Source organism: Octopus bimaculoides, chromosome 4 (assembly GCF_046866305.1).
Source record: "Octopus bimaculoides isolate indiv1 chromosome 4, ASM4686630v1, whole genome shotgun sequence".
NCBI lineage: Eukaryota > Metazoa > Mollusca > Cephalopoda > Octopoda > Octopodidae > Octopus > Octopus bimaculoides.
In genome coordinates, this window is record NC_142931.1 from 129,595,338 (window position 1) to 129,618,246 (window position 22,909).

At 39.5% G+C, this 22,909-nt stretch overlaps 1 protein-coding gene across 6 annotated transcripts in view; it reads right to left on the bottom strand.

Annotated features, from left to right (window-relative positions):
* Positions 1 to 22,909, bottom strand: part of LOC106878601 (kelch-like protein 24) — a 64,074-nt gene that overhangs the window by 18,120 nt on the left and 23,045 nt on the right. For 4 of the 6 annotated variants that reach the window (XM_014927865.3, XM_014927863.3, XM_014927864.3 and 1 more), the window contains one exon: positions 18,157 to 18,200. Coding sequence is in view for 1 of the 6 variants with exons in the window: in XM_014927862.3 (XP_014783348.1) it covers positions 9,755 to 9,866 (112 nt within the window). In the remaining 5 variants the exon portion in view is untranslated. Of the gene's footprint in view, positions 1 to 2,968; positions 3,109 to 9,754; positions 10,080 to 18,156; positions 18,201 to 22,909 lie in introns of those variants that run through there. The other 2 variants (XM_014927862.3, XM_052967480.2) reach the window with 2 other exon arrangements.

Consider the following 22,909-nt stretch of genomic DNA (forward strand, 5'->3'; position numbering starts at 1 on the left):
CAGTAAACAACATCTCTGTATTTTACAGGCCTTCACATGCCAAACTACAAATACCTTACTTGAAAACACCTGGCCAAATAGAAATTGTCTCAATAAGTTCTTATCTAACACATGCCAATTTGGAAAAGTGTATGTAAAAACAATGATAATGATGGTATATACACCAACTTTACATCCACTTCTATCAAGCAGGCATAAGTTGGATGTTTCTATTCAAATACAGCATTTTGTGTGTTATATTTTATTTTTAAATTGGCATGCTCTTCCTGTGCCAGTGACATGCAAAAAGCACCTGTACTGGGTGACACAATTCTATTACTCTCTCTAACATCTTCCATGACCCAAACTGAGGTAAGACAATTGGAGGAGAAAGGATGAAGGTCCAGGTCTTTGGAATGTGGATCTCAAAGAACCTGGACAAAGTGGAACCTACCAAAAAGGAAATCACATGGCCTCAATTTTGGAGACTGGAAAACCCATCTCTTTTCTGCTCTGATTATTTGATTAGTGTATGACACTTTTATAACAAGAACAAACTTAAAAGGAGAGGAATAAAAAAGGACCCCCTGGTGGAGAGAGAGAGAGAGCAAGCAAGAATGTGGGAGCATATATACAGGCAGGGTGCAAGGCTGCACTTGGCCAAGGAAGATATTGATGGTACTATGAAAAAATCCTCAGAACACTGTCAGACATTTTGGAGCAGGAGAGACAGAAATTGCTAGACTCACGTGAAATCATCCCTGACTGTCAGATAAGGGGGGTCAAAGTAATCTCTTCCAAAAAGACTAAGAAGAGTCTCAGGCAATTAGCACCATTTCAGCAGCTGAGGGTGGACCTGGGTAGGAAACTTCATTTTTTCCAGGTTGTTCAAACATCCCCAAGGCTTTGCATAATCATATATTCTAAGGAGGCTTCAGAGTGGAAGAGCCAGGATCTGGTTCAACAGTGTAAGGGGAAAAGGTTGGCATGTCTGGCTATTTCCTGTTGGAGTTAGTTGCAGGGTTTCCCCAGTGCAGTTTGTGTGGAAGATACTGACAGCTATGGGAGTGGCATGGAAGGAGAGGAAATACTTGCAAATTCAGAGAGGTAGCAGAAAGAACATCTTGCTGGCTTTAGAAGAGGCAAGAGAAGTTGAGCTGGAAGCTAGAAGACAGTGAGTGACTGGTCACCATGATGGCCTTGTGGTTGAGGGTCAAAACATCCAAGGAGAGTTGGATACCCTCTAATGACTTCTCCTGGTCGAAAGCCACAGTCATAATTATTGAGAATGCTTTGGTTGGAAACTGGAGAAATGAGTTTGGCCAGCCAAGTTATTGGAAACTGTCCACCAAGTTTCGTATCTGTAATGCTTGCATCATCACATCCCTGCTATACTCATCTGAGACACAGACTTTGTACCAGTGATGCATCAAAATAGCAAGAAATTTCAACAGAAATTGAAAATCTTTTACACCTGACAGAACTGCAGCAAAAAGTGGGCTGTTTCAAGTATCATATGTGATAGATTGGCCACATCATTCAGCTTGATGAACTTAAGCTTTTAAAGTGATTAGTCCTCAGAAAGCATCTCCAGTTGAGACCAAAAATAAAGAAATTGTGAAATCACACAAAAAAAAAAAAAAAGAAAATATTTAAAGTGAAAGCTTGAGAAAATTTAAACTACTCATTAAATAGTGAAACTGCAGGATGATAAAGGTACTGGAGATAATCTCACCTACATAGTCTGTGGTCACATTACACCTTCAAAAGCTGGACCTGTCATCTATGAGTGATCAACAACCAGGAGACCAACATATGAAATGCCTATACGCATAAAGCTCCAACGGCACCAGAGAAGCATTGTCATCCTTTATGTCTAAAAGTATGATTATCTTAGCTGAAGAGCCATTTTGGATGAATGTACAAAGGCAGAGCTAATGTTGGTATAGTTCTTGATCAAATTATGTGCCACATTGTCACAAAAAATTTGAAACAAAATTAGGGAAAGATAATCATCATCTGATAGCCCATGGCAGAAATGCCATCAGACTTGTTACAAGAATATTGTATTTTTTACTTGTTTCAGTCATTGGATCATGCTGAAGCACTGCCTTCAAAGGTTTAGTTGAATAAATCAACTCTGGTACTTATTCTATCAGACTCTTTCACTGAACCACTAAGTTATGGGATATGACCAAACCAACACCGGTTGTCAGAGAGTTGGGGTAAATGCAAAGAGCACATGCAAACATATACATGTTGTTGATGTCTAAAAATTTATAAACTTTTGTGAGACTGTTAAATAGATTCTTCTTTGGAACAGTGGATCTTGGAGCACATAAAGCTATAAATGAGAATACATTATATGAACATACACACACACACACACATGTAAACATATTCAGATACACATAACCATATATACAATATACATTTATGAATACACACATATATCATTTGTTTTACATTCCCATTTCCATGCTAGCATGGGTTAGATGAACACATAGTTTTACTGCTGGATGCCTTCCCTGTTGTTAATCTTTACTTGATTTGAAGTAAGGAATTTTTATTTCACTTGTCTTAGAAAGAGAAAAACTAACAGGTGATTGGTTAACAGGGATATAATAGAAGATACTTCCTTAGATGGCCAAGATAACCATATAGTGAAATTGAACCTGAAGCTACATGTTTGCAAAATAAACTTCTTAATCATCCAGTATGCCTGGACTTTCATATATATATATATGTGTATATATATATGTGTATATATATATATATATATATATATATATATATATATATATATATATATACACACACACATTTTCTGTGTCTGAGAAAGAAAGATACAAAGAAAAGAAAAAAAAAAGAGAGGCATAATAGGTAAATTCAATCTCATCAGGATATGGTTATGTAGAGTACATTTCTTTATAAGGTATTGTTATAAACACTGATAATAAAAATAAAGAATAACGAAGATATTACTGACCCAGAGAAAAACGTTAAGGCTTAAGTCTGTGATTGAATTTTCTGGCATGAAGCACCTGACAAATTTACTGTATTAGGCAAAGCAGTGAAAAACAAAGCCAACTGCCAAGTTGACCTTATAAATCCCCGTGTATGTTAAATAAGACAGAATACAAAACACGGTCAATTTTGTTGTGTAATAGTAACACAAAGTGATCATATAATGTATGCACACACACACACACACACACACACACACACACGTGGCTGATTTAGAGTGCTACATACATCAAATACCTACCTACCTACCTACCTACACTTTCACCTGTTTTATGGCATATAGCATTACTGCTGAATAGGTGTACACGTACACAAAAGCTACTGCTCTCACACCTATTAATGTGAATATAAACACAATCACAAAATAATACTGAACTGACAGTACCAAAGATACACACACAATCAGTTAGTCTTTTATTGGTTTATTTTGCACGCACACACGCAAGCACACACACACACACACACACACACACACACACACACACACACACACACACACACAGCTCTATTCTTTTCAACCTTCATTTATAGTTGTATGTCTACCCCACAAAATTTTACTAGTTTCATATATTTTAGGCACAAGCGTGGCTGTGTGGTAAGCTTGCTTCTCAACCACATGGTCCCGGGTTCAGTCCCATTGTGTGGCACCTTGGGCAAGTGCCTTCTACTATAGTCTCAAGTTGACCAAAGCCTTGTGAGTGGATTTAGTAGACAGAGACTGAAAGAAGCCTGTTATATGTATGTATGTATATATATATATATATATATATATATATATATTGATATGTTTGAGCGTGGCCGTTGCCAGTACCGCCTGACTGGCTCCTGTAGGATTTTCGAGCGAGATCGTTGCCAGTGCCCCTGGACTGGCTTGTGCGGGTGGCACATAAAAAACACCATTTCGAGCGTGGCCGTTTTCGTGCGGGTGACACGTAAAAGCACCCACTACACTCTCTGAGTGGTTGGCGTTAGGAAGGGCATCCAGCTGTAGAAACTCTGCCAAATCAGACTGGAGCCTGGTGTTGCCATCCGGTTTCACCAGTCCTCAGTCAAATCGTCCAACCCATGCTAGCATGGAAAGCGGACGTTAAACGATGATGATGATGATGATGTGTGTGTGCCTTTGTGTCTGTGTTTGTCCCCCACCACTGCTTGACAATGGGTGTTGGTGTGACTATGTCCCTGTAACTTAGCAGTTCAGCAAATGGGACTGATAGAATAAGTACCAGGTTTAAAAATAATTAAATGCTGGGGTTAATTCATTCAACTAAAAACTTTTCTAGGTGCTGCCCCAGCCTGGCCAGTCAAACAACTGAAACAAGATATACACATATATGAAAACCATCAGTTTAATGTCCACTTTTCTATGCTTGCATGGGCAAGACAGAATTCACTGAGGCATTTTAGAAATAATAGCCAAATCTTCTTCAAAGGAAGAGGACATGTTAGATAATATAGTGTTAGTCCTAGATACCAAGTTTGAAAGAAAAAAAAGTGGAGGGTCACAGCCTGGAGGTCTTTCAACATAAATTTTGGGATCAGGACTGATATATTGCTAAACAACAGATGTGACCATATCATAAGCAGGAAAGATGACATATTGTGCTAGCTGCTAGCACACAACCTAGTCTTTTTTTCTTTTTTTTTTAATTTAAATGTTTTCTAATGCTTTTCTAAATATACATTTTAAAATTTATATGGTTGTGCAGGCATAGTTGTCCTATTAAGGAGCATGCTTTCCAACTGTGTGATCTTGGATGCAGGCCCACTGTATAGTACCTTGGCAAATACCTTCTATTATAACCCCAGGCCAACCAAAGCTTTGTGAATAGATCTGGTAGACAGAAACTGAATGAAGCCCATTGTGTGCATGTGTGTATGTATATTATATCTTTCTCTCCCTCTTAGGTCCATTAGTGCCTCAGAGTGGCACATTGGGCAGTCAGTGATCACCAATTATCTGTCTCTGGCCAACCAGTATGCTTCTTCCCGAGTGATGTTCAGTCTACGTTGGTCTTCTTTGAAGGTACTAAATGTTTTCCTTGGCTGACCTCTTTTTCTCTTACCTTCCAGCAGCATCTAGCCCATGGCTATCTTGGCAGGCCTCTCCTCTGGCAGTCTTAGTATGTGTCCAGCCATTCTCATTCGTCATGCAGGGGCCTTACTCTTGCTGTTTGGAGAATGGCATCATTTGTCATGCTGTATCTCTAATTGATTCTTAGGATTTTTCTAAGGCACCGCTGATGAGATATGTCAAGTTAGTGGGCGATTTTTGCGGTCATCCTCCAGATTTCAGTTGCATAGATTGCTATTAGCAGTATTGCTGTTTTGTACAGGCATCTTCTGCTATAGCCCCAGGCCAACCGAAGCTTTGTAATTGAATTTGGTAGGCAGGAGTTACTGCTGTGAGCATACATGTGTGTGTGTAAGTGCTTGAGCCTTTCCAAGAGAGGGAATCTTCAGCTCTGTACTTATGTTATTGCTACACCAAAGAGTTGTCAGTCTTCTAAATACTGCCGCTGCCTTGCCAATTCTGCTGCTTACATATGTGAAGCTTGTAACTTCTTCAACTGGTTCTTGTCCAACTTTCATTGGTACATTTTCTACTGGTTTCCCAACTTACATTACCTTCATTTTTTGACCACTGATTTTCAACCCAGTTTTTGCCGTTTCTCTTTTCCATTTTTGTTGTTATTTCTTGTATAATGTTGGGCGATTCTCAGCCAACAGGGCAATGTCATTGGTGAAATCCAAGTCCGTTAGCCGGACCCTCACCATCCATGGTATGCTTACAGCCAGTCTCACCATTGATCTTTGCATAACAAAATCGATGACCATCAGAAACAACATTGGTGACAGGAGACAGCCATGTCATACTCCAGTGACAATCTTAAGAAAACCTGTGTATCCATACTCTGTTCAAATGCAGCAGCTTGAGTTGTTGTAGAAACTGCTAAGCAGACTGATGTATTCCATACACTTTTGCAATCATCCAGAGAGTTTCTTTATGCACACTGTCAAACGCCTTTTTGAAATCAATGAAGTTTATTATTAGTGGTCTTTGGTGTTCCATGCATTGTTCTATGATGTTGCAGCACGATCTGCTGGGTTGAAATCCCGTTTGTTCTCTCAAGTGGACATAAAATGACGAGGGTGATAACAATCAATTTTATCATTTTACTCATTTCATTCATTAGACTGTGGCCATGCTGGAGCAACACCCTGAAGAATTTTTAGTTGAATGAATCGACCCCAGTGCTTATTTTTTAAGCCTTGTACTTACTCTATTGGTCACTTTTGCTGAACAATTAAGTTATGGGGACATAAACATACCAATGCCGGTTGTCAGTTGGTGGTGGGGGATACACACATACACAAAGACACAGAGATATGCATGCATGCACACACGCACAAACAAACACATATATATTTATCTGATAGGTTTCTTTCAGTTTCCACCTACCAAATTCACTCACAAGGATTTAGTAGGCCCAAGGCTATAGCAGAAGACACTTGCCCAAGGTGCTATACAGTTGGAACCTTTATTTCATGTCATTTTAAATCAGTTCCCTGTCTTCAAGTTACTTTATATTTTTCTTTTAGAAAGCAATGCTCTAGAAGACGGGCTAAGAACATTGACAACTGGATAAGTGTAACTTTCAGCTGTTATTTATAATTTTGCAAATTCATACAGCTGGTAGTCAAAATTAAAAAAAAAAAAAAGACATCTTAAGTTTATAGATACAGACATATCAGATTTTGTGTAAGAGTTCAAGAAAGAATAGCACCATGTTTGCAGTTTCTTCTTAAGGTGTACTATTAATGATGCAATAATAGATCTTTGACCAGCATCCTAGAAAATATTGACTTTAGATAGAAATAGGAGGTTAAATAGCCTGATAACTGACACTACAAAAATCTGATGAGACTTGAGTCTCTTAAGTCAATAGAATCCAAATATTTAAAATCAAGAACCATGTTAACAACAAGAAATAATTGCTTACAAGCAAAAAAAAAAAAAAAAAAAAAAAAAGTGGATGAAATCACAGTTATTTTCTATACCCACTTATACACAAAATAATCAACACCTCCTTACAGAACAATACAAAAATACTGGTTAGTAAGCTACCTATCAGGTCACCAAGCCTTTTCAGTGTACAAAAACAACTCTAGAACTTGTAATTCTAGAGAACCACAAGGATCTGTCTGTTCAACTTATACCCACACAACCTTCCCACACCTTCTCAAAACATATACACATCCTCCTCATACATGAATGACCACACATTCTCCTATATTCTCTTCTAAAAGTCTCCATTCCAGCTGTATGTCTAGAAATTTAGTTTTAAAACAACAAAAAAGTACATCTGCAAATCTGCTCTCCCTTACAAAGTAGTGTAATAAAAGAACTTTCTCAAACACATCTCCCTATCATATTTAAATATCTATTTTCAAATGCTTGTATGAGCCAGGAGTTTACTGAGGCAGATCTCTTCCTGTTGCCACCTGTTTCCGAGCAAGGTAATATTTCTCCATCACTAGACGTGTCTCACAGAATATTGGAAATGAATAACACTGCTTGTATGATAGTGACACTTATGTACAATTATTACATGATATCAAGACAAGGTGACATAAGCAAACACACGCACACACACCAAACGACTTGTTTCAGCTGCTGTCTACCAAATCCACTCACAAGGCTTAGGTTGGCCTGAGGTTATAGGGGCTACAGTAGAAGATATTTGCCCAAGGTACCATGCCATGGAACTAAACTTGAAACCATGTGGTTGGGAAGCAAACTTGTAAACCACATAGCCACACCTGCACCTATGCCCCAAAATATAAATGAAAACAAAAGTAAAAAAATATGTCATATTAGCTACTATAATAGAATCAAATACAATCACCATACTCAATGACATAAATATATATACATACACTCACACAGAAATATTGGTAGAATATAGAATGCCTTCATAACATTCATGGCACACACAAAAGATAAAGTAAAACATGCAAAATGACAAATTAACATGTTTATATCAATCACAACTAACAAAGAAACAACCATGTTATTGTACATACAATATACTAGAACTATTATGAATTATGTTAGCCCAGCCTGGGCTTCCATTCTTTCCACGACAAAGAAATATCTCACTAACAAACATGATAAACTACAAAGGACACAAAACAGCACACTTAACATCAGCATAGGTCGCCTAAACATTGGAACAAAGATACTAAATATAGAAGACCATTTAGACATGAAAGGAGCACGGTTTGCTACCACAATTCCCAAAGTTCATGCTACTATGTGACAAATCCTTTCCATATCCACCCCCATATACATATACAAAGCCTAAAATATTAGAACATCATCCTAAAAACACTATCACTTCCCACTCAACCCAGACATCATCAACATCACTATTTTAACATCCACTTTTCTATGCTTGCATGGGTTGGGCAGAATTTGTTGAGTTGGATTTTCTATGGCTAGATCTGCTTCTTGTCACCAATCTTCACTTGTTTGCAAGTAAGGTAATATTTCTCCATGACTAGACATGTTTTCATGGATGAGTGGAATCAAATGACATCACTTGCATGACTATGACACTCATTTACAAGTGTCATGCAATATCAGGGAATGGAGACAACGCACACGCATGCGCAATGGATTTCTTTCATTTTCCATCTACCAAATCCACTTGCCTAATGTGCCACACAGCTGGACTGAACCTGAAACCATGTGGTTGGGAAGTATACATAAAAATATATATATACACCCAGGAAAAGTCAAGTCATACCATCAATAATTTCAGAAGGGCCCAAACACTGTATTAGGATGTGCACCACCGATAGTAAGTTCAGAACAACAGTAACTATCAGGCTTTAATTGAGACCACCTGTCCCATCACTATGTTCACCAACAGAATGTATGGGTGTGCAAAATTTCACAGGAAAATGGAGAGAATACAACATACTCAGACAGCCACAATGCATTCATACCACTCATGCATGCAGCATGGTTCTCAGCTAGGTATATCTGGAACAACAGGTATATAACTCGTATCTGCAAGTCTGTTTGACTAGGGCTGATTTGGAGTTACATATAACAACAACAGTTACATCAGTAGTAGTTTTAGGAAAGTAATATATATATATATATATATATATATATATATATATATATATATATATATATATATATATACAGAAAAGCATTTATCTGGAAAGAAGTGGAATGCAAAAATATTTAAAAAAAAGAAGATAAAAATCAAAATCATATGATTACAGAGAAGATCACAGTAGCTGAACTGTCAAATACTATGGTATTTCTGACAGGATAAAACAAAAAAATATTAAGTAATTGAAGATAATAAATCATATAATTGACACAAGTATTACATATAATTAATACAGGTAGTAATATTACTATTGCCTTTGTGCTTAGTAAAAATACATTATTATTATTATTATTATTATTTATGTTGCTGAAGTTAGAAAATTGTTTTGTTTGAGTGGATCCATAACCCAGAGGCAGCTGATTAGATTTGGTGTTAAATTCTCAGGTAGTGCACCAACCAGTTTCACTCATTAACTGAACTGGAACTGGTTTCATTAATGCCAAGCAGCAAGGCATGATCACCACAAATTCCCCATTCAAACCTTAAAAAAAAAAAAATCAGGTCTTTTTATGTTCATGTAAGAAAAATGTCACTGTTATTATTGTGATAATTACCTGTAGCAGTAGTGGTTTTAGTAGTAGAAGTAGTATGTTTAGATCTTTCTGAGGGATAAGATCTCCTTCTGAGAAAAGGGGTATATCCAGGTCCATGTTTTAAAGTCGGCATCACACATGGAAGTAGAGAGTGTACAAAATGTGTGCGAGGAACAAATACTGAGTTAATGAGGATTACTCAGGTCAGTGTAGTACAAACAACTGATGTTCATGACAACGCTTCAGCTTTCTCTATTGATATGAAACACAGATACACATACACAATAAGCAGAACGACAGGTCTGTGTGTATGTGCATGCATACGTGTGTGTGTGTGTGTGTGTGTGTGTGTGTGTGTGTGTGTGTGCCTACTGCTTCATGTGTATCATTGAGAGAACAATGTGATTGGTGCTTTAGTCGCCAAATGAAAAGAGAGTATATGAGCAAAGGTGATAGCAGTCGTGGAGAAGAAACTTATTTTTAAATTATATAATCTGAAGAAGAGGAGGAAGGAGGTAGAGTACCTGTGACCACAGTTGGCTCTCCAAAAACAAACAAAGTAGTTCAATTTGAACTTTTACAGGCTGAGTTGTGTATAAAAAAAGAAAAAAAAAGATTGAAGAAGGAGTTACCTAACATTCTGGTGATGTATGTAGTGGTGTGGAATGATTAGTGAAAATAGAAGGTGTTGAGCTGGCAGAATCGTTAGCATGCCGGGCGAAATGCTTAGCGGTATTTCATCTGCCACTACATTCTAAGTTCAAATTCCGCCGAGGTCGACTTTACCTTTCATCCTTTTGGGGTCAATAAATTAAGTACCAGTTAGTACGGGGGGTGGGGGGGTGCAGATGTCGATGTAATTGACTTGCCCCCTCCCACCCAAATTTCAGGCCTTCTGCCTATAGTAGAAAGGATTAGTGAAAATAGTTCTTATTATTAGTTAATAAAATGTGGTGGTGAGCTGGCAGAATCATTAGCACGCAAGTTGAGATGCTTAGTGGCATTTCATCAGTCTTCATGCTCTGAGTCAATAAAGTGAGCACCAGCTGAGTAACTGACTATCCCTGCATCCCCAGATTTCAGGTCTTGTGCCTATAGCAGAAGGGATTATTAGTTAATAAAATGAGGTGGTGGGCTGGCAGAATTGTTAGCACACCAGACAAAATGCTTTGGGACATTTCATGTCTTTTTGTTCCGAGATCAAATTCCGCTGAGGTTGACTCTGCCATTTGTCCTTTCAGGGTTGATAAAATAAGCACCAGTCAAGTACTGGTGCTGATGTTGTCAATGAGCCACCTTCCACAAGATTTCAGGCTTTGTGCACATCATCATCATCATCGTTTAACGTCCGCTTTCCATGCTAGCATGGGTTGGACGATTTGACTGAGGACTGGTGAAACCGGATGGCAACACCAGGCTCCAGTCTGATTTGGCAGAGTTTCTACAGCTGGATGCCCTTCCTTACGCCAACCACTCAGAGAGTGTAGTGGGTGCTTTTACGTGTCACCCGCACGAAAACGGCCACGCTCGAAATGGTGTCTTTTATGTGCCACCCGCACAAGCCAGTCCAGGGGCACTGGCAACGATCTCGCTCGAAAATCCTACAGGAGCCAGTCAGGCGGTACTGACAACGGCCACGCTCAAAATGGTGCATCTCATGTGCCACCCGCACAAGAACCAGTCCAGGGGCACTGGCAACGATCTTACTTGGCTTGCCGGGTCTTCTCACGCACAGCACATTTCCAAAGGTCTCGGTCAGTAGTCATCGCCTCGGTGAAGCCCAATGTACGAAGGTCTTGCCTCACCACCTCAGCCCAGGTCTTCCTGGGCCTACCTCTTCCACGGGTTCCCTCAACTGTTAGGGTGTGGCACTTTTTCACGCAGCTATCCTCCTCCATTCTCACCACATGTCCATACCACATAGTAGAAAGAAAGAATTATCAGTTAATAAATAAGTTTAAAAGTGAATGGTGCAAAGTATTTGTTAGAAAGACATAGATGTAGGCATGGTTGTCTGGTTATGAAGTTTTCTTGCCAACCATGTGGTCTCAAGTTCTAGTCTTGCTGTGAGGCATCTTGGGACAGATATCTTCTACTCTAACTCCAGGCCAACCACAGTCTTGTGAAAGGATTTGGTAGGCAGAACTGAAAGAAGCCTATGGTATACATACACGCACACACACACACACACACACACACACACACACACACATATATATCATCATCGTTTAACGTTCGCTTACCATGCCGGCATGGTTTCAAAAGTTTGACTGAGGACTGGCGAGCCAGATGGCTGCACCAGGCTCCAATCTGATATGGCAGAGTTTCTACAGCTGGATGCCCTTCCTAACGCCAACCACTCCGAGAGTGTAGTGGGTGCTTTTACGTGTCACCCGCACGAAAACGGCCACGCTCGAAATGGTGTCTTTTATGTGCCACCCGCACAAGCCAGTCCAGGGGCACTGGCAACGATCTCGCTCGAAAATCCTACAGGAGCCAGTCAGGCGGTACTGACAACGGCCACGCTCAAAATGGTGCATCTCATGTGCCACCCGCACAAGAACCAGTCCAGGGGCACTGGCAACGATCTTACTTGGCTTGCCGGGTCTTCTCACGCACAGCACATTTCCAAAGGTCTCGGTCAGTAGTCATCGCCTCGGTGAAGCCCAATGTACGAAGGTCTTGCCTCACCACCTCAGCCCAGGTCTTCCTGGGCCTACCTCTTCCACGGGTTCCCTCAACTGTTAGGGTGTGGCACTTTTTCACGCAGCTATCCTCCTCCATTCTCACCACATGTCCATACCACATAGTAGAAAGAAAGAATTATCAGTTAATAAATAAGTTTAAAAGTGAATGGTGCAAAGTATTTGTTAGAAAGACATAGATGTAGGCATGGTTGTCTGGTTATGAAGTTTTCTTGCCAACCATGTGGTCTCAAGTTCTAGTCTTGCTGTGAGGCATCTTGGGACAGATATCTTCTACTCTAACTCCAGGCCAACCACAGTCTTGTGAAAGGATTTGGTAGGCAGAACTGAAAGAAGCCTATGGTATACATACACGCACACACACACACACACACACACACACACACACACACATATATATCATCATCGTTTAACGTTCGCTTACCATGCCGGCATGGTTTCAAAAGTTTGACTGAGGACTGGCGAGCCAGATGGCTGCACCAGGCTCCAATCTGATATGGCAGAGTTTCTACAGCTGGATGCCCTTCCTAACGCCAACCACTCCGAGAGTGTAGTGGGTGCTTTTTACGTGCTACCAGCATGAGGGCCAGCCAGGTGGTATTGGCAATGGCCATGCTCAAATGGTGTTTTTTATGTGCCACCTGCACAGGAGCCAGTCCAGCAGTGCTGGCAACGACCTCACTCGAATGTTGTTTTTCATGTGCCAGTAAAGTGACGCTGGTAACGATCATGCTCGGATGGTGCTTTTTATGTGCCATTGGCATGGGAGCCAGTCAGTGGCCCTGGCAACGATCATGTTTAGATGGTGCTTTTAGCGTTCTACTGGCACAGGTGCCAGTCAGGCGGTGCTGTCATTGGCCACGTCAGTGAATTTGATTTAGATTGTGATTTCACTTGCCTCAACAGGTCTTCACAAGCAACGATACACACACACACATTTATTGAAATATGAAAGATGGACTATATGAGAATTTATTATTAATCATGACAATTGTTTCATTTGCCATATATATAACGATCATCATGAAAATGACCATGCTTTACCAGTATGTTACCAGGTGTGAACCATTTGTTTTATTATCCAATACATATATATATATATATATATATATATATATATATATATATATATATATATATATATATTGTTAAACGATGATGATGATGATGATGATATATATATGTATATATATATATATATATATATATATATTATAAGGTTTGGAGGTGATGTACAGAAATTATATATTAGAAAAAATAAAGTACTCAGAGATCTGGATGGTTGTACATTTACAGATTTTTATTAATATGTCACATGTGACATTAATATGGAGCACCAGATATAAGTTCAATCACAAGGTCCAGTCCTTGTGATATGGTGGCTTATGTGCCTCAATGACCCAGGAAGCTATGCCAGTGGAGTGCAAGCTCCAGGTAGGGTTCCCCACCACCCATGCTGGACAGGTCCAAAGATAGAAGCTAGATTAATATGGATCACCTCTTCCCACTTGGGCACAAACACAGACACATATACATACATACATTTAGGTGCAGGCATGGCTGTGTGGAGAAGCAAAGTTACAGAAGACTCCATGACAATTCAAAACCAAGAAAATCTGGGAGAAGAAAATATTTGTCCAGAATTAAGAACTTAAGGGCTTAAGTAAGATACAAGTTAGAGGTCAGGTTTATGAATCCAGAATATCAGGTCCCCCAGTCTCCTAAACACTGGTAGTTGTTTTTAGGTCCTCATTGTGCAGTTGTGACTATCCATCATCTTTTCAGATATAATGCATTACAACAATATCCAGTGTGTCTGACTTTATGTTACCATACTTCAGCTGAAATGTGCTATCTTTGTTTCAATTAATTTTGAAATAATGAAGAATTTCGTTAAATAACATTGTCATTACTAAGCTTGAATTAGGAATCGTGGGGCTTATGAAAAACCTACCAAAGGTAGGAAATAGATTATCACATGCAGCAGCAGCAGGTCTCCTAAGAAATCATTATTTGATATTCTTTTTTATGTTTCAGCCCTAAGGCTGTGGCCATGCCAGTAGAATAAATCTGTCAAACATGGAGTATGAACCTATGACTCAGAGGTTAAGAATCTTGTGCTCTACTAACTGAGCTAGCCAGTAGCTAGATTCTAAAACTAAATTAGTAACAGCACAAGACCCACTCCACCTTCATACTGATGATATGAGAGATCTCTACGATTTGAACAACCATAAAAGTTAGCTTTATACAACCATTACTTTTATGATCCAAAACAATAGATGACATTACAACGACAAACTACAGCAGCTGTGATCAAGTAAGGTAAATGGGCTTGGCAGTGTTCCATTGGTTATGACGATAAGTATTCCAGTTGATCTGATTAATGGAACAGCGTGCTCGTGGAATTAATGTGCAAATGGCAGTTCACTCCAGTGACATGTGCACCCTTAAAGTAGTTCTCAGGGAGATTCAGCGGGACACAAAATGTGACGGGGCTAGCCCTTTGAAATACAGGTACAACTCATTTTTGTCAGCTGAGTGGACTGGAGAAACGTGAAACAAAGTGTCTTGCTCAAGGACACAGTGTGCCGCCAGGCATTGAACTCAAACCTTATGACCATGAGCTGAATACTCTAGCCACTTAGCTAAGTAATAAAACAAAGTATTAAAAAAAATTAGATAAAAAATAAAATTGGGTACAAAGAAATGGTTCCAGTAGTGGGGTATGCTCCTTAGGGTCAATCAAGAAATGCTACAGATTTGAAAATGTACTGACAATTAAAGGTAAGTTCCTCTTCCCAGTTGTGATCTCCAGCCTGCAACCATATGATAAAGCAGTGCCAATCAACTAGGCCATACACGTCACTCTCATTCATTTTTCAGTAATTTAACTTGGACAGCACTTCCTCCACTACCTACACCACTGCATATTCCATTTCAAATATAACTTGGAGAAACCGAGGGTAATAAACCATCGACTCTGAAGTACAAATGGAAACTGTTTCCGTCGGTTGATCAGTGGGAGTTAATTTGAATCAAGTGGTCAAACTTGTGCGAGCAGAGTTATGTACCTTGCACCAATACATTACACAACTGACATAACGGATATTTCTATATATATGTCATTCTCCCACTTCAACAAATACAAAGTAAAGGTGTTTGTTTCCTAACCACATGGTTCAGAGTGACACCTGAAGAACAGTGGTTCCCAACAATTGCTTTTGGAGGGGTTAGGAAGCAAGGGCTGTTATGGAACTGTAGAAGATCATAAACAACAAGATGATGGTGAGAATGACCTGGACGAGAGGTTTAAGAGGTTCGTTGCTATTCTGCTGCAGATGTCCTCTAAACGGATTAGCTAGCATCTGGTTGCTTTCTTTTATTACATAATAAGCCAAAGGGTTGTCAGTTAATGCAGGTGAAAAATTAAATGACGAGGAAAGTGGACCAAGGATTATGTGGGGGAAGTAATGCTTTGAATGAAAAGACAAGTGTTGCAACAGGAGAGGAACACATAAATGATACCGGGGTAATGTGGGGCTTGGAGTAAAAGTACTGTGGATCAGAAGGTCATGCAGGTTGTGCTTGCACCTGAAGGAGAGTGGATGGTTAGGAAAGATGTAGGAAATGGTAGGGCTAGACTGAAGGAAATGGAAGTTGTGTAGGACAGTGCATTAGAGAGATTAGCTGGTAGGATGGAAGGTAAAGGTAATGCAGTTGATAGTAGGACAGGTAAGGGATAGGAGGACAGAAGTATAGTTGACAATTAGGCTGAATTGACAGCTGCTTGGAGGTATCCATGTTGAAGAAAAATTAATGGACCATTTGAAACGTTTGTGTGTGTGTGTGTGTGTATGTGTGAAACTTATCTTTGAAGTCAGAATATCAGTTAGAAAGACAGTAATGAGGAAGAAATTTTGAGAAGACAGCCAATTTAGTGTGAAAGGGATGGAAGAGAAGAATTTAAAGTAGGTGTGTATGTGCGCGCGCGTTAGTAGGTCTGTAAAGAATCGAGGTGAAGAGTTTGGATGATGTCTAAAAAATTAACAGAAGTATAAGAAATGTAGGCAGATGTGAATTATATAAGCAAGGTAGGAGCTGAAGAAAGAAATGAAGGTGGTGAACAGTACATGGATAAGCAAGGAGGTGTCAATACAGTTGTTGACGTAATAACCGTAGAGCTCTGTAGTGGAGTGGTGAAACAAGTTAAGATATGAGCTCCAAGTTAATGAAACAGGCTGGTAAAATTGGGTCCCCTCATGGCACCTACAGCCATTCCAGTAACTTGCTGGTAAAACTTCCTGGAAAAGGTGAAACAGTTGAGTGTAAAGATGAGTTTTGTGGGGTGAAGGAGAGTAAGGATGGTGAGCTTGAGCAGGATGTGGTGTTTGAGAAAATATTTGAGGTTAGGAGACACATCGAGGTGAGGGATGATGGTGTAGAAGAATTCAAAAGCCATGGTAGAAAATAATTGTGGGAGACTGAGTAGGGGAGAGAGAGGAGTTGAAGAGGTAGAAATCAGAGTTGGTGTCACGGATATGAGTGAAGGTTGCTATTGAAGATGACAAGAATTGAACTAGGTAGTTTAAGATTAGTTGCATAGGTAGCTGCAGGAAGAAAGAATAAGACGAGCAGAGGTGATGGCCTTATGGATTTTGGGAAGAAAGTAGAGGTTAACAGGGTGTCAGTGCATGGTGCTGCCAACAATGAGGTTGGCAGCTGCGAGAGGAAAAAGAGAAGGCAATAGTGTACAATAGCAGACATCAACAGTTGCTGCAAGGAATGGTTGTTTACGTTTTCAAATAATACAAAAAGCTTCAAATAACATTTGGCACGACGAGGACACCAGTAATCTGGAAAAAAGTGTTGCACCAATGTTGCTAGCTGGGTTTTGATAACTTGCTAATTGGGAAAAGTTATGCTAATTGTGAAGCTAACTTGTTGTACGTTGCTAGTGGAAGGTAAGTAGTAAACAGCTTGAATAAACAATCAACTGAAGTAAACTTGTTCTTTCTCCATCTGAATTTGAAGGACAGACAGTTTTATTGTTAGCTTCAATGAATGTCCATGGAATATATCTATATATATATATATATATGTAGTTATGCCCAAACACATCTGTCACTGCTATCAAAGTCTAATGACAACCGTTTCACTGTCTTTCTAGAGACTACATCAAGATAGAAAACAACACAATAATAAAAGCTTAAAAAGCTTACATAATGATTTTCTCTCAGAGCTTCTAAACATAAATGAGATAAAAACAGGACAAATATATTCATAAAACTACAAAAAATATTTAGTTCTCCAATTAAGTTTGTTTCCACAACTTTAACTAAATCTCTAAGTCAAGCTGCTACATAAAAAAAAAAAAAAAAAAAAAAAAAAAAATCCAAAATACTAGATTGGTAAAAAGATAATACAGTTCTATATTTAAGAGATGAGGAATTATGTACATTATTTACATTGTTTACATTTGATGGATATTTTTCCTCATCTTGTTTGTTGTTAACCCCAAGATTCTGAGTTCGATTACAAGCAGTGACCTGAATAACATTGAAAAATACCTCAGGAATGAGAAACCAGGTTTGAAATTTTCCCAAGACACCCGATGAAGGCTGGAGGGTATATCAGCCGAAACGTTGTTTTAACAATAAACAAGATGAGGACAAATATCCATCAAATGTAAATAATGGTAAAAAGATATCTACTTACTTGAATAACTTCAATACTGGAACCGTGTCAGTTACTACAAATATCTGTAAGTTAAAGAAACAACAAATTAGTAAGATATAGTGCAATACACCATACATGACAAACACTGCAAGATATATTAGATACAATATATGACATATCTGATACAACACAGCAGTGCAGAGAGATTGCTCTAGAAATTATGTGACTACAATGTGAACTTCTTAGCCATACAGTCCAAAATTTTCTTATAGTTTTTCATCTAAATAGTTTATCAGCAGCTATATGCCCATGAGATTATCCTATTCCAGACACTAATCTAGTATTTATCTCTATGGTAAATACCAGGCCTGTAGGTTGATGAAAGTTCTTTTCTGGTGTTACCATTAACCATACTCTTTTGCACAATTACTAGATAGTTTTCGATCCTTCCAGGTTCTCAGTATTCAAAAGTACATGTGAGTGTGTATGTGTGTCTTCTACAATAGCCCTGGGCCAACCAAAGCTTTGCAAGTGGATCTGATAGATGAAAACTGAAAGAAGCCCATAGAATGTGTGTGTGTTTGGGTGTACCCTTGTCTTGATAATCGTAATGATTGTAAATGAACATCACAGTCATAGAAGCAATGTTTTTCATTTCCAGTTCTCAATGAAAAACATGTCTGGCAATGGGAAATACTACCTTGCTTGGAAACAGGTGAGGGTTGGCAACTGGAAGGGCATTTGGCTGTAGGAAACCTGCTTCAATATACTTTATCTGATTCATGTAAGCATACTAAAGGATGATGATAATGATACACACACACACATGATGATTCCTTATGTATTACAGCATGTAAAACAAACACCCACATCTTATAGCAAACTAAATTAACATGTGGCTTAATGGTATTCATTTAATTAAATATATAACAAAAAAAGCAGACAATTATCAGCTGTTTGATGACGAAAATTCATGTTTCCTGGAAATGTAATATAAAACTTCTAGCCACAAGGTAGAAAACACAGTCAAACTTCTACAGTAATGAAGACATAAAAAAAAAAAAACACATAATTAAGTTCAAAAATATTCATGAAAGGACAAAGCCATGAATATAGAGAAACATGAGGATCACTGATACAATAACAAAATTAAAAGCACAAATAAATTAAAGTAAAATCTATTGAATGAATTAATCATTTCAGCAGAAACATCACACTGATATATATATATATATATATATATATATATATATATATTACAAAAATAATAAAAATCACATAATGTATTTTATATTCTCAGCACACAATAATGGAAGTTGAATAAAGAAATTTACAATAACCTTCTACATAACAAAAGATATACTAATTACAATGGAATCAGCATAATAAAATGCAAGTAGAACACATAGCAATCAAAGTAAGCATTCATGAAGGAAGTCTCTGTGAGATTACACAGTCTGTCAGAAACAGCAGTGATATTCTTCTTCAAATCATATTCTATTGTCTTAAAAAGAAAGGAAGGACATATTGGTATAATGTAGTCCCACTAACTTTATGTCTGAATATAAAATGAGAGAGTTAATGGTTGAAATATTTTGATTAGTAGGTTTACTCAATCAGGACTGAACTAGGGCCAAACTACAATGGTTGTTTGATTTAGGAAAAAGGTTAGCAACCTTTAAGGGGTTAGGGGTTAGCAGATTACATTGTCCACAGTACTTGGTTGGTACTTTTAATGAAATTCTGAGGTCTATTAGAAATAGCAGTAAAATCACATTCAAACAGTCTTAAAAAGGGAAAGGCTATATCAGATAATGTGGTCATCTGTGGACATGTCTGGAAAAGAAAAACAAGTATATAGGTGCAGGAGTGGCTGTGTGGTAAGAAGCTTGCTTCCCAACCACATGGTTCTGGGTTCAGTCCTATTGCGTGGCACCTTGGGCAAGTGTCTTCTACTATAGCCTTGGGCTGGCTGGAGCCTTGAGTTGATTTGATAGGCGGAAACTGAAAGAAGCTTGTTGTATGTGTGTGCTTGTCCCCCACCACTGCTTAACAACCAGTGTTGGTGTGTTTACATCCCCATAATTTAGCGGTTTGGCAAAAGAAATCGACAGAATAGGTACTAAGCTTAAAAAAAAAAAAAAGTACTGGTGTTGATTAATTTGACTAAGAATTTCTGAAGGTGATGTCCTAGCATGGAGGCAGTCTAATGACTGAAACAAAAAAAACGATAAAAGATATGAGATGATATACACATACATAGACAATGGGCTTTCTGCACGTTTCAGACTTAAAAGATTTCAATCACAAGGCATTGGTTAACCTAATAGTTGGAGCAAAGACAAAACAACTTAGTAGTGAACAGTTATACTTGCTTCCAAGTGTTATAATGTATGTAAGGGGCTTCTTTCAGTTTTCATCTACCAAATCCACACAAGGCTTTAGTTGGTCTAATGTTATAGAAGACACTCAAGGTGCCACATCGTGGGACTAAACCTGAAACCATGTGGCTGGAAGTAAACTAATCAACCACATAAATCATTAATATAATCTATCTTATTAGGGCAATGAGCTGGCTGAACCGTTAGTGCACTGGGCAAAATGTTAGAGTGGCATTTCGTCAGCCTATACGTTCTGAGTTCAAATTCTGCCAAGGCTGACTTCACCTTTCATCCTTTTGGGGTCAATAAAATAAGTACCAGTTAAACACGGGTCGATTTAATCAACTTAATCCCTTCACCCAAAATTGCTGGCCTTGTACCAAAATCTGAAACCAATATAATCTACCTTATCTTCTTACTTGGATTGGATCTTTTACTTTTATTTGTTTCAGCCATTGGACTGCCTGCAGCAATGCTGTTGAATAAATTGACCCCCAGGACTTATTTTTAAGCCCGTTTCTTATTCTATCAATCTCTTTTGCCGAACTGCTAATTCATGGGGATGTAAACAAACCAACACTAGTTGTCAAGCAATGGTGTGGGACAAATACACACACACAACAAGCCTCTTTCAGTTTCTGCCTACCAAATCCATTGACAAGGCTTTGGTCAGCCTGGGGCTATAGTAGAAGACACTTGCCCAAGGTGCCACACAGTGAGACTAAACCTGGAACCAGGTAGTTTGGAAGCAAACTTCTTACTACACGGCTACACCTAAAGTAAACATTTCACATTTTTTGCTGATTTCTTAAAATAGAAGTTTTATTTTCAGTTACTGCATCAATAAATTCCTATTAACAAAGTAACTCCGAAAACCTATAAGTTTACCTTGTATAAATATAAAAAAAACATTTATTTGTCGTCGTCGTGGCACTCCATCGGTTACGACGACGAGGGTTCCAGTTGATTCAATCAATGGAACAGCCTGCTCGTGAAGTTAACGTGCAAGTGGCTGAGCACTCCACAGACGTGTACCCTTAATGGAGTTATCGGGGAGATTCAGCGTGACACAGTGTGACAAGGCTGGCCCTTTGAAATACAGGTACAACAGAAACAGGAAGTAAGAGTGAGAGAAAGTTGTGGTGACAGCAGGGTTCGCCACCACCACCACCCTGCTGGAGCCACATGGGGCTTTAGGTGTTTTCGCTCAATAAACACTCACAACGCCTGGCCTGGGAATCGAAACCGTGATCCTACGACCGTGAGTCCGCTGCCCTAACCACTGGGCCATTGCGCCTCCAAACATTTATTGATACTATAACAAAAGAGAGAAACTCAAAAGTGGTGCTGTGTTCTAATGTGTTCCACCTTTCTTAAGATGACAGAGTATGATTTAAGAGAAAATTGGCTGTTATTTCTAGCAGATCAAGCTATCACATACAAACTAACTAGTCTTATGTTTGTGCTATTTTATGATATAGTGAACAGGTGCTTATTGGTTGCTAATGTATTGTAACATAACTAACCAAACACTATGTTCTGTAACAATATTTTCTAATTACCGAGCGGGATCGTTTGCCAGTGCCCCCGGACAGGCTCGTGTGCGGGCGACACATGAAATCTTTCGAGCGGGATCGTTGCCAGTGCCCCTGGACTGGCTCATGTGCGGGCGACACATGATATCTTTCGAGCGGGATCGTTTGCCAGTGCCCCCGGACTGGCTCATGTGCGGGTGACACATGAAATCTTTTGAGCGGGATCGTTGCCAGTGCCCCTGGACTGGCTCATGTGCAGGCGACACATGATATCTTTCGTGCGAGATCGTTGCCAGTGCCCATGGACTGGCTCTTGTGCAAGTGACACATGAGGTTTTTCGAGCAAGATCGTTGGCGGTGCCCCTGGACTGGCTCATGTGCGGGTGACACATGAAATCGTTCAAGCGGGATCGTTGCCAGTGCCCCTGGACTGGCTCATGTGCGGGCGACACATGATATCTTTCGAGCGACATTGTTGCCAGTGCCCCTGGACTGGCTCTTGGGCGGGTGACACATGAAATGTTTCGAGCGGGATCGTTGCCAGTGCCCCTGGACTGGCTCATGTGCGGGCGACACATGAAATCTTTCGAGCGGGATCGTTGCCAGTGCCCCTGGACTGGCTCTTGTGCGGGTGACACATGAAATGTTTCGAGCGGGATCGTTGCCAGTGCCCATAGACTGGCTCAGGTGCGGGAGACACATGAAATCTTTCGAGCGGGATCGATGCCGGTGCCCCTGGACTGGCTCATGTGCGGGCGACACATGAAATCTTTCGAGCGAGATCGTTGCCGGTGCCCCTGGGCCGGCTTGCGGGTGACACATGAGGTTTTTCGAGCGAGGTCGTTGCCGGTGACCCGGGCTGGCTCGTGTGCGGGC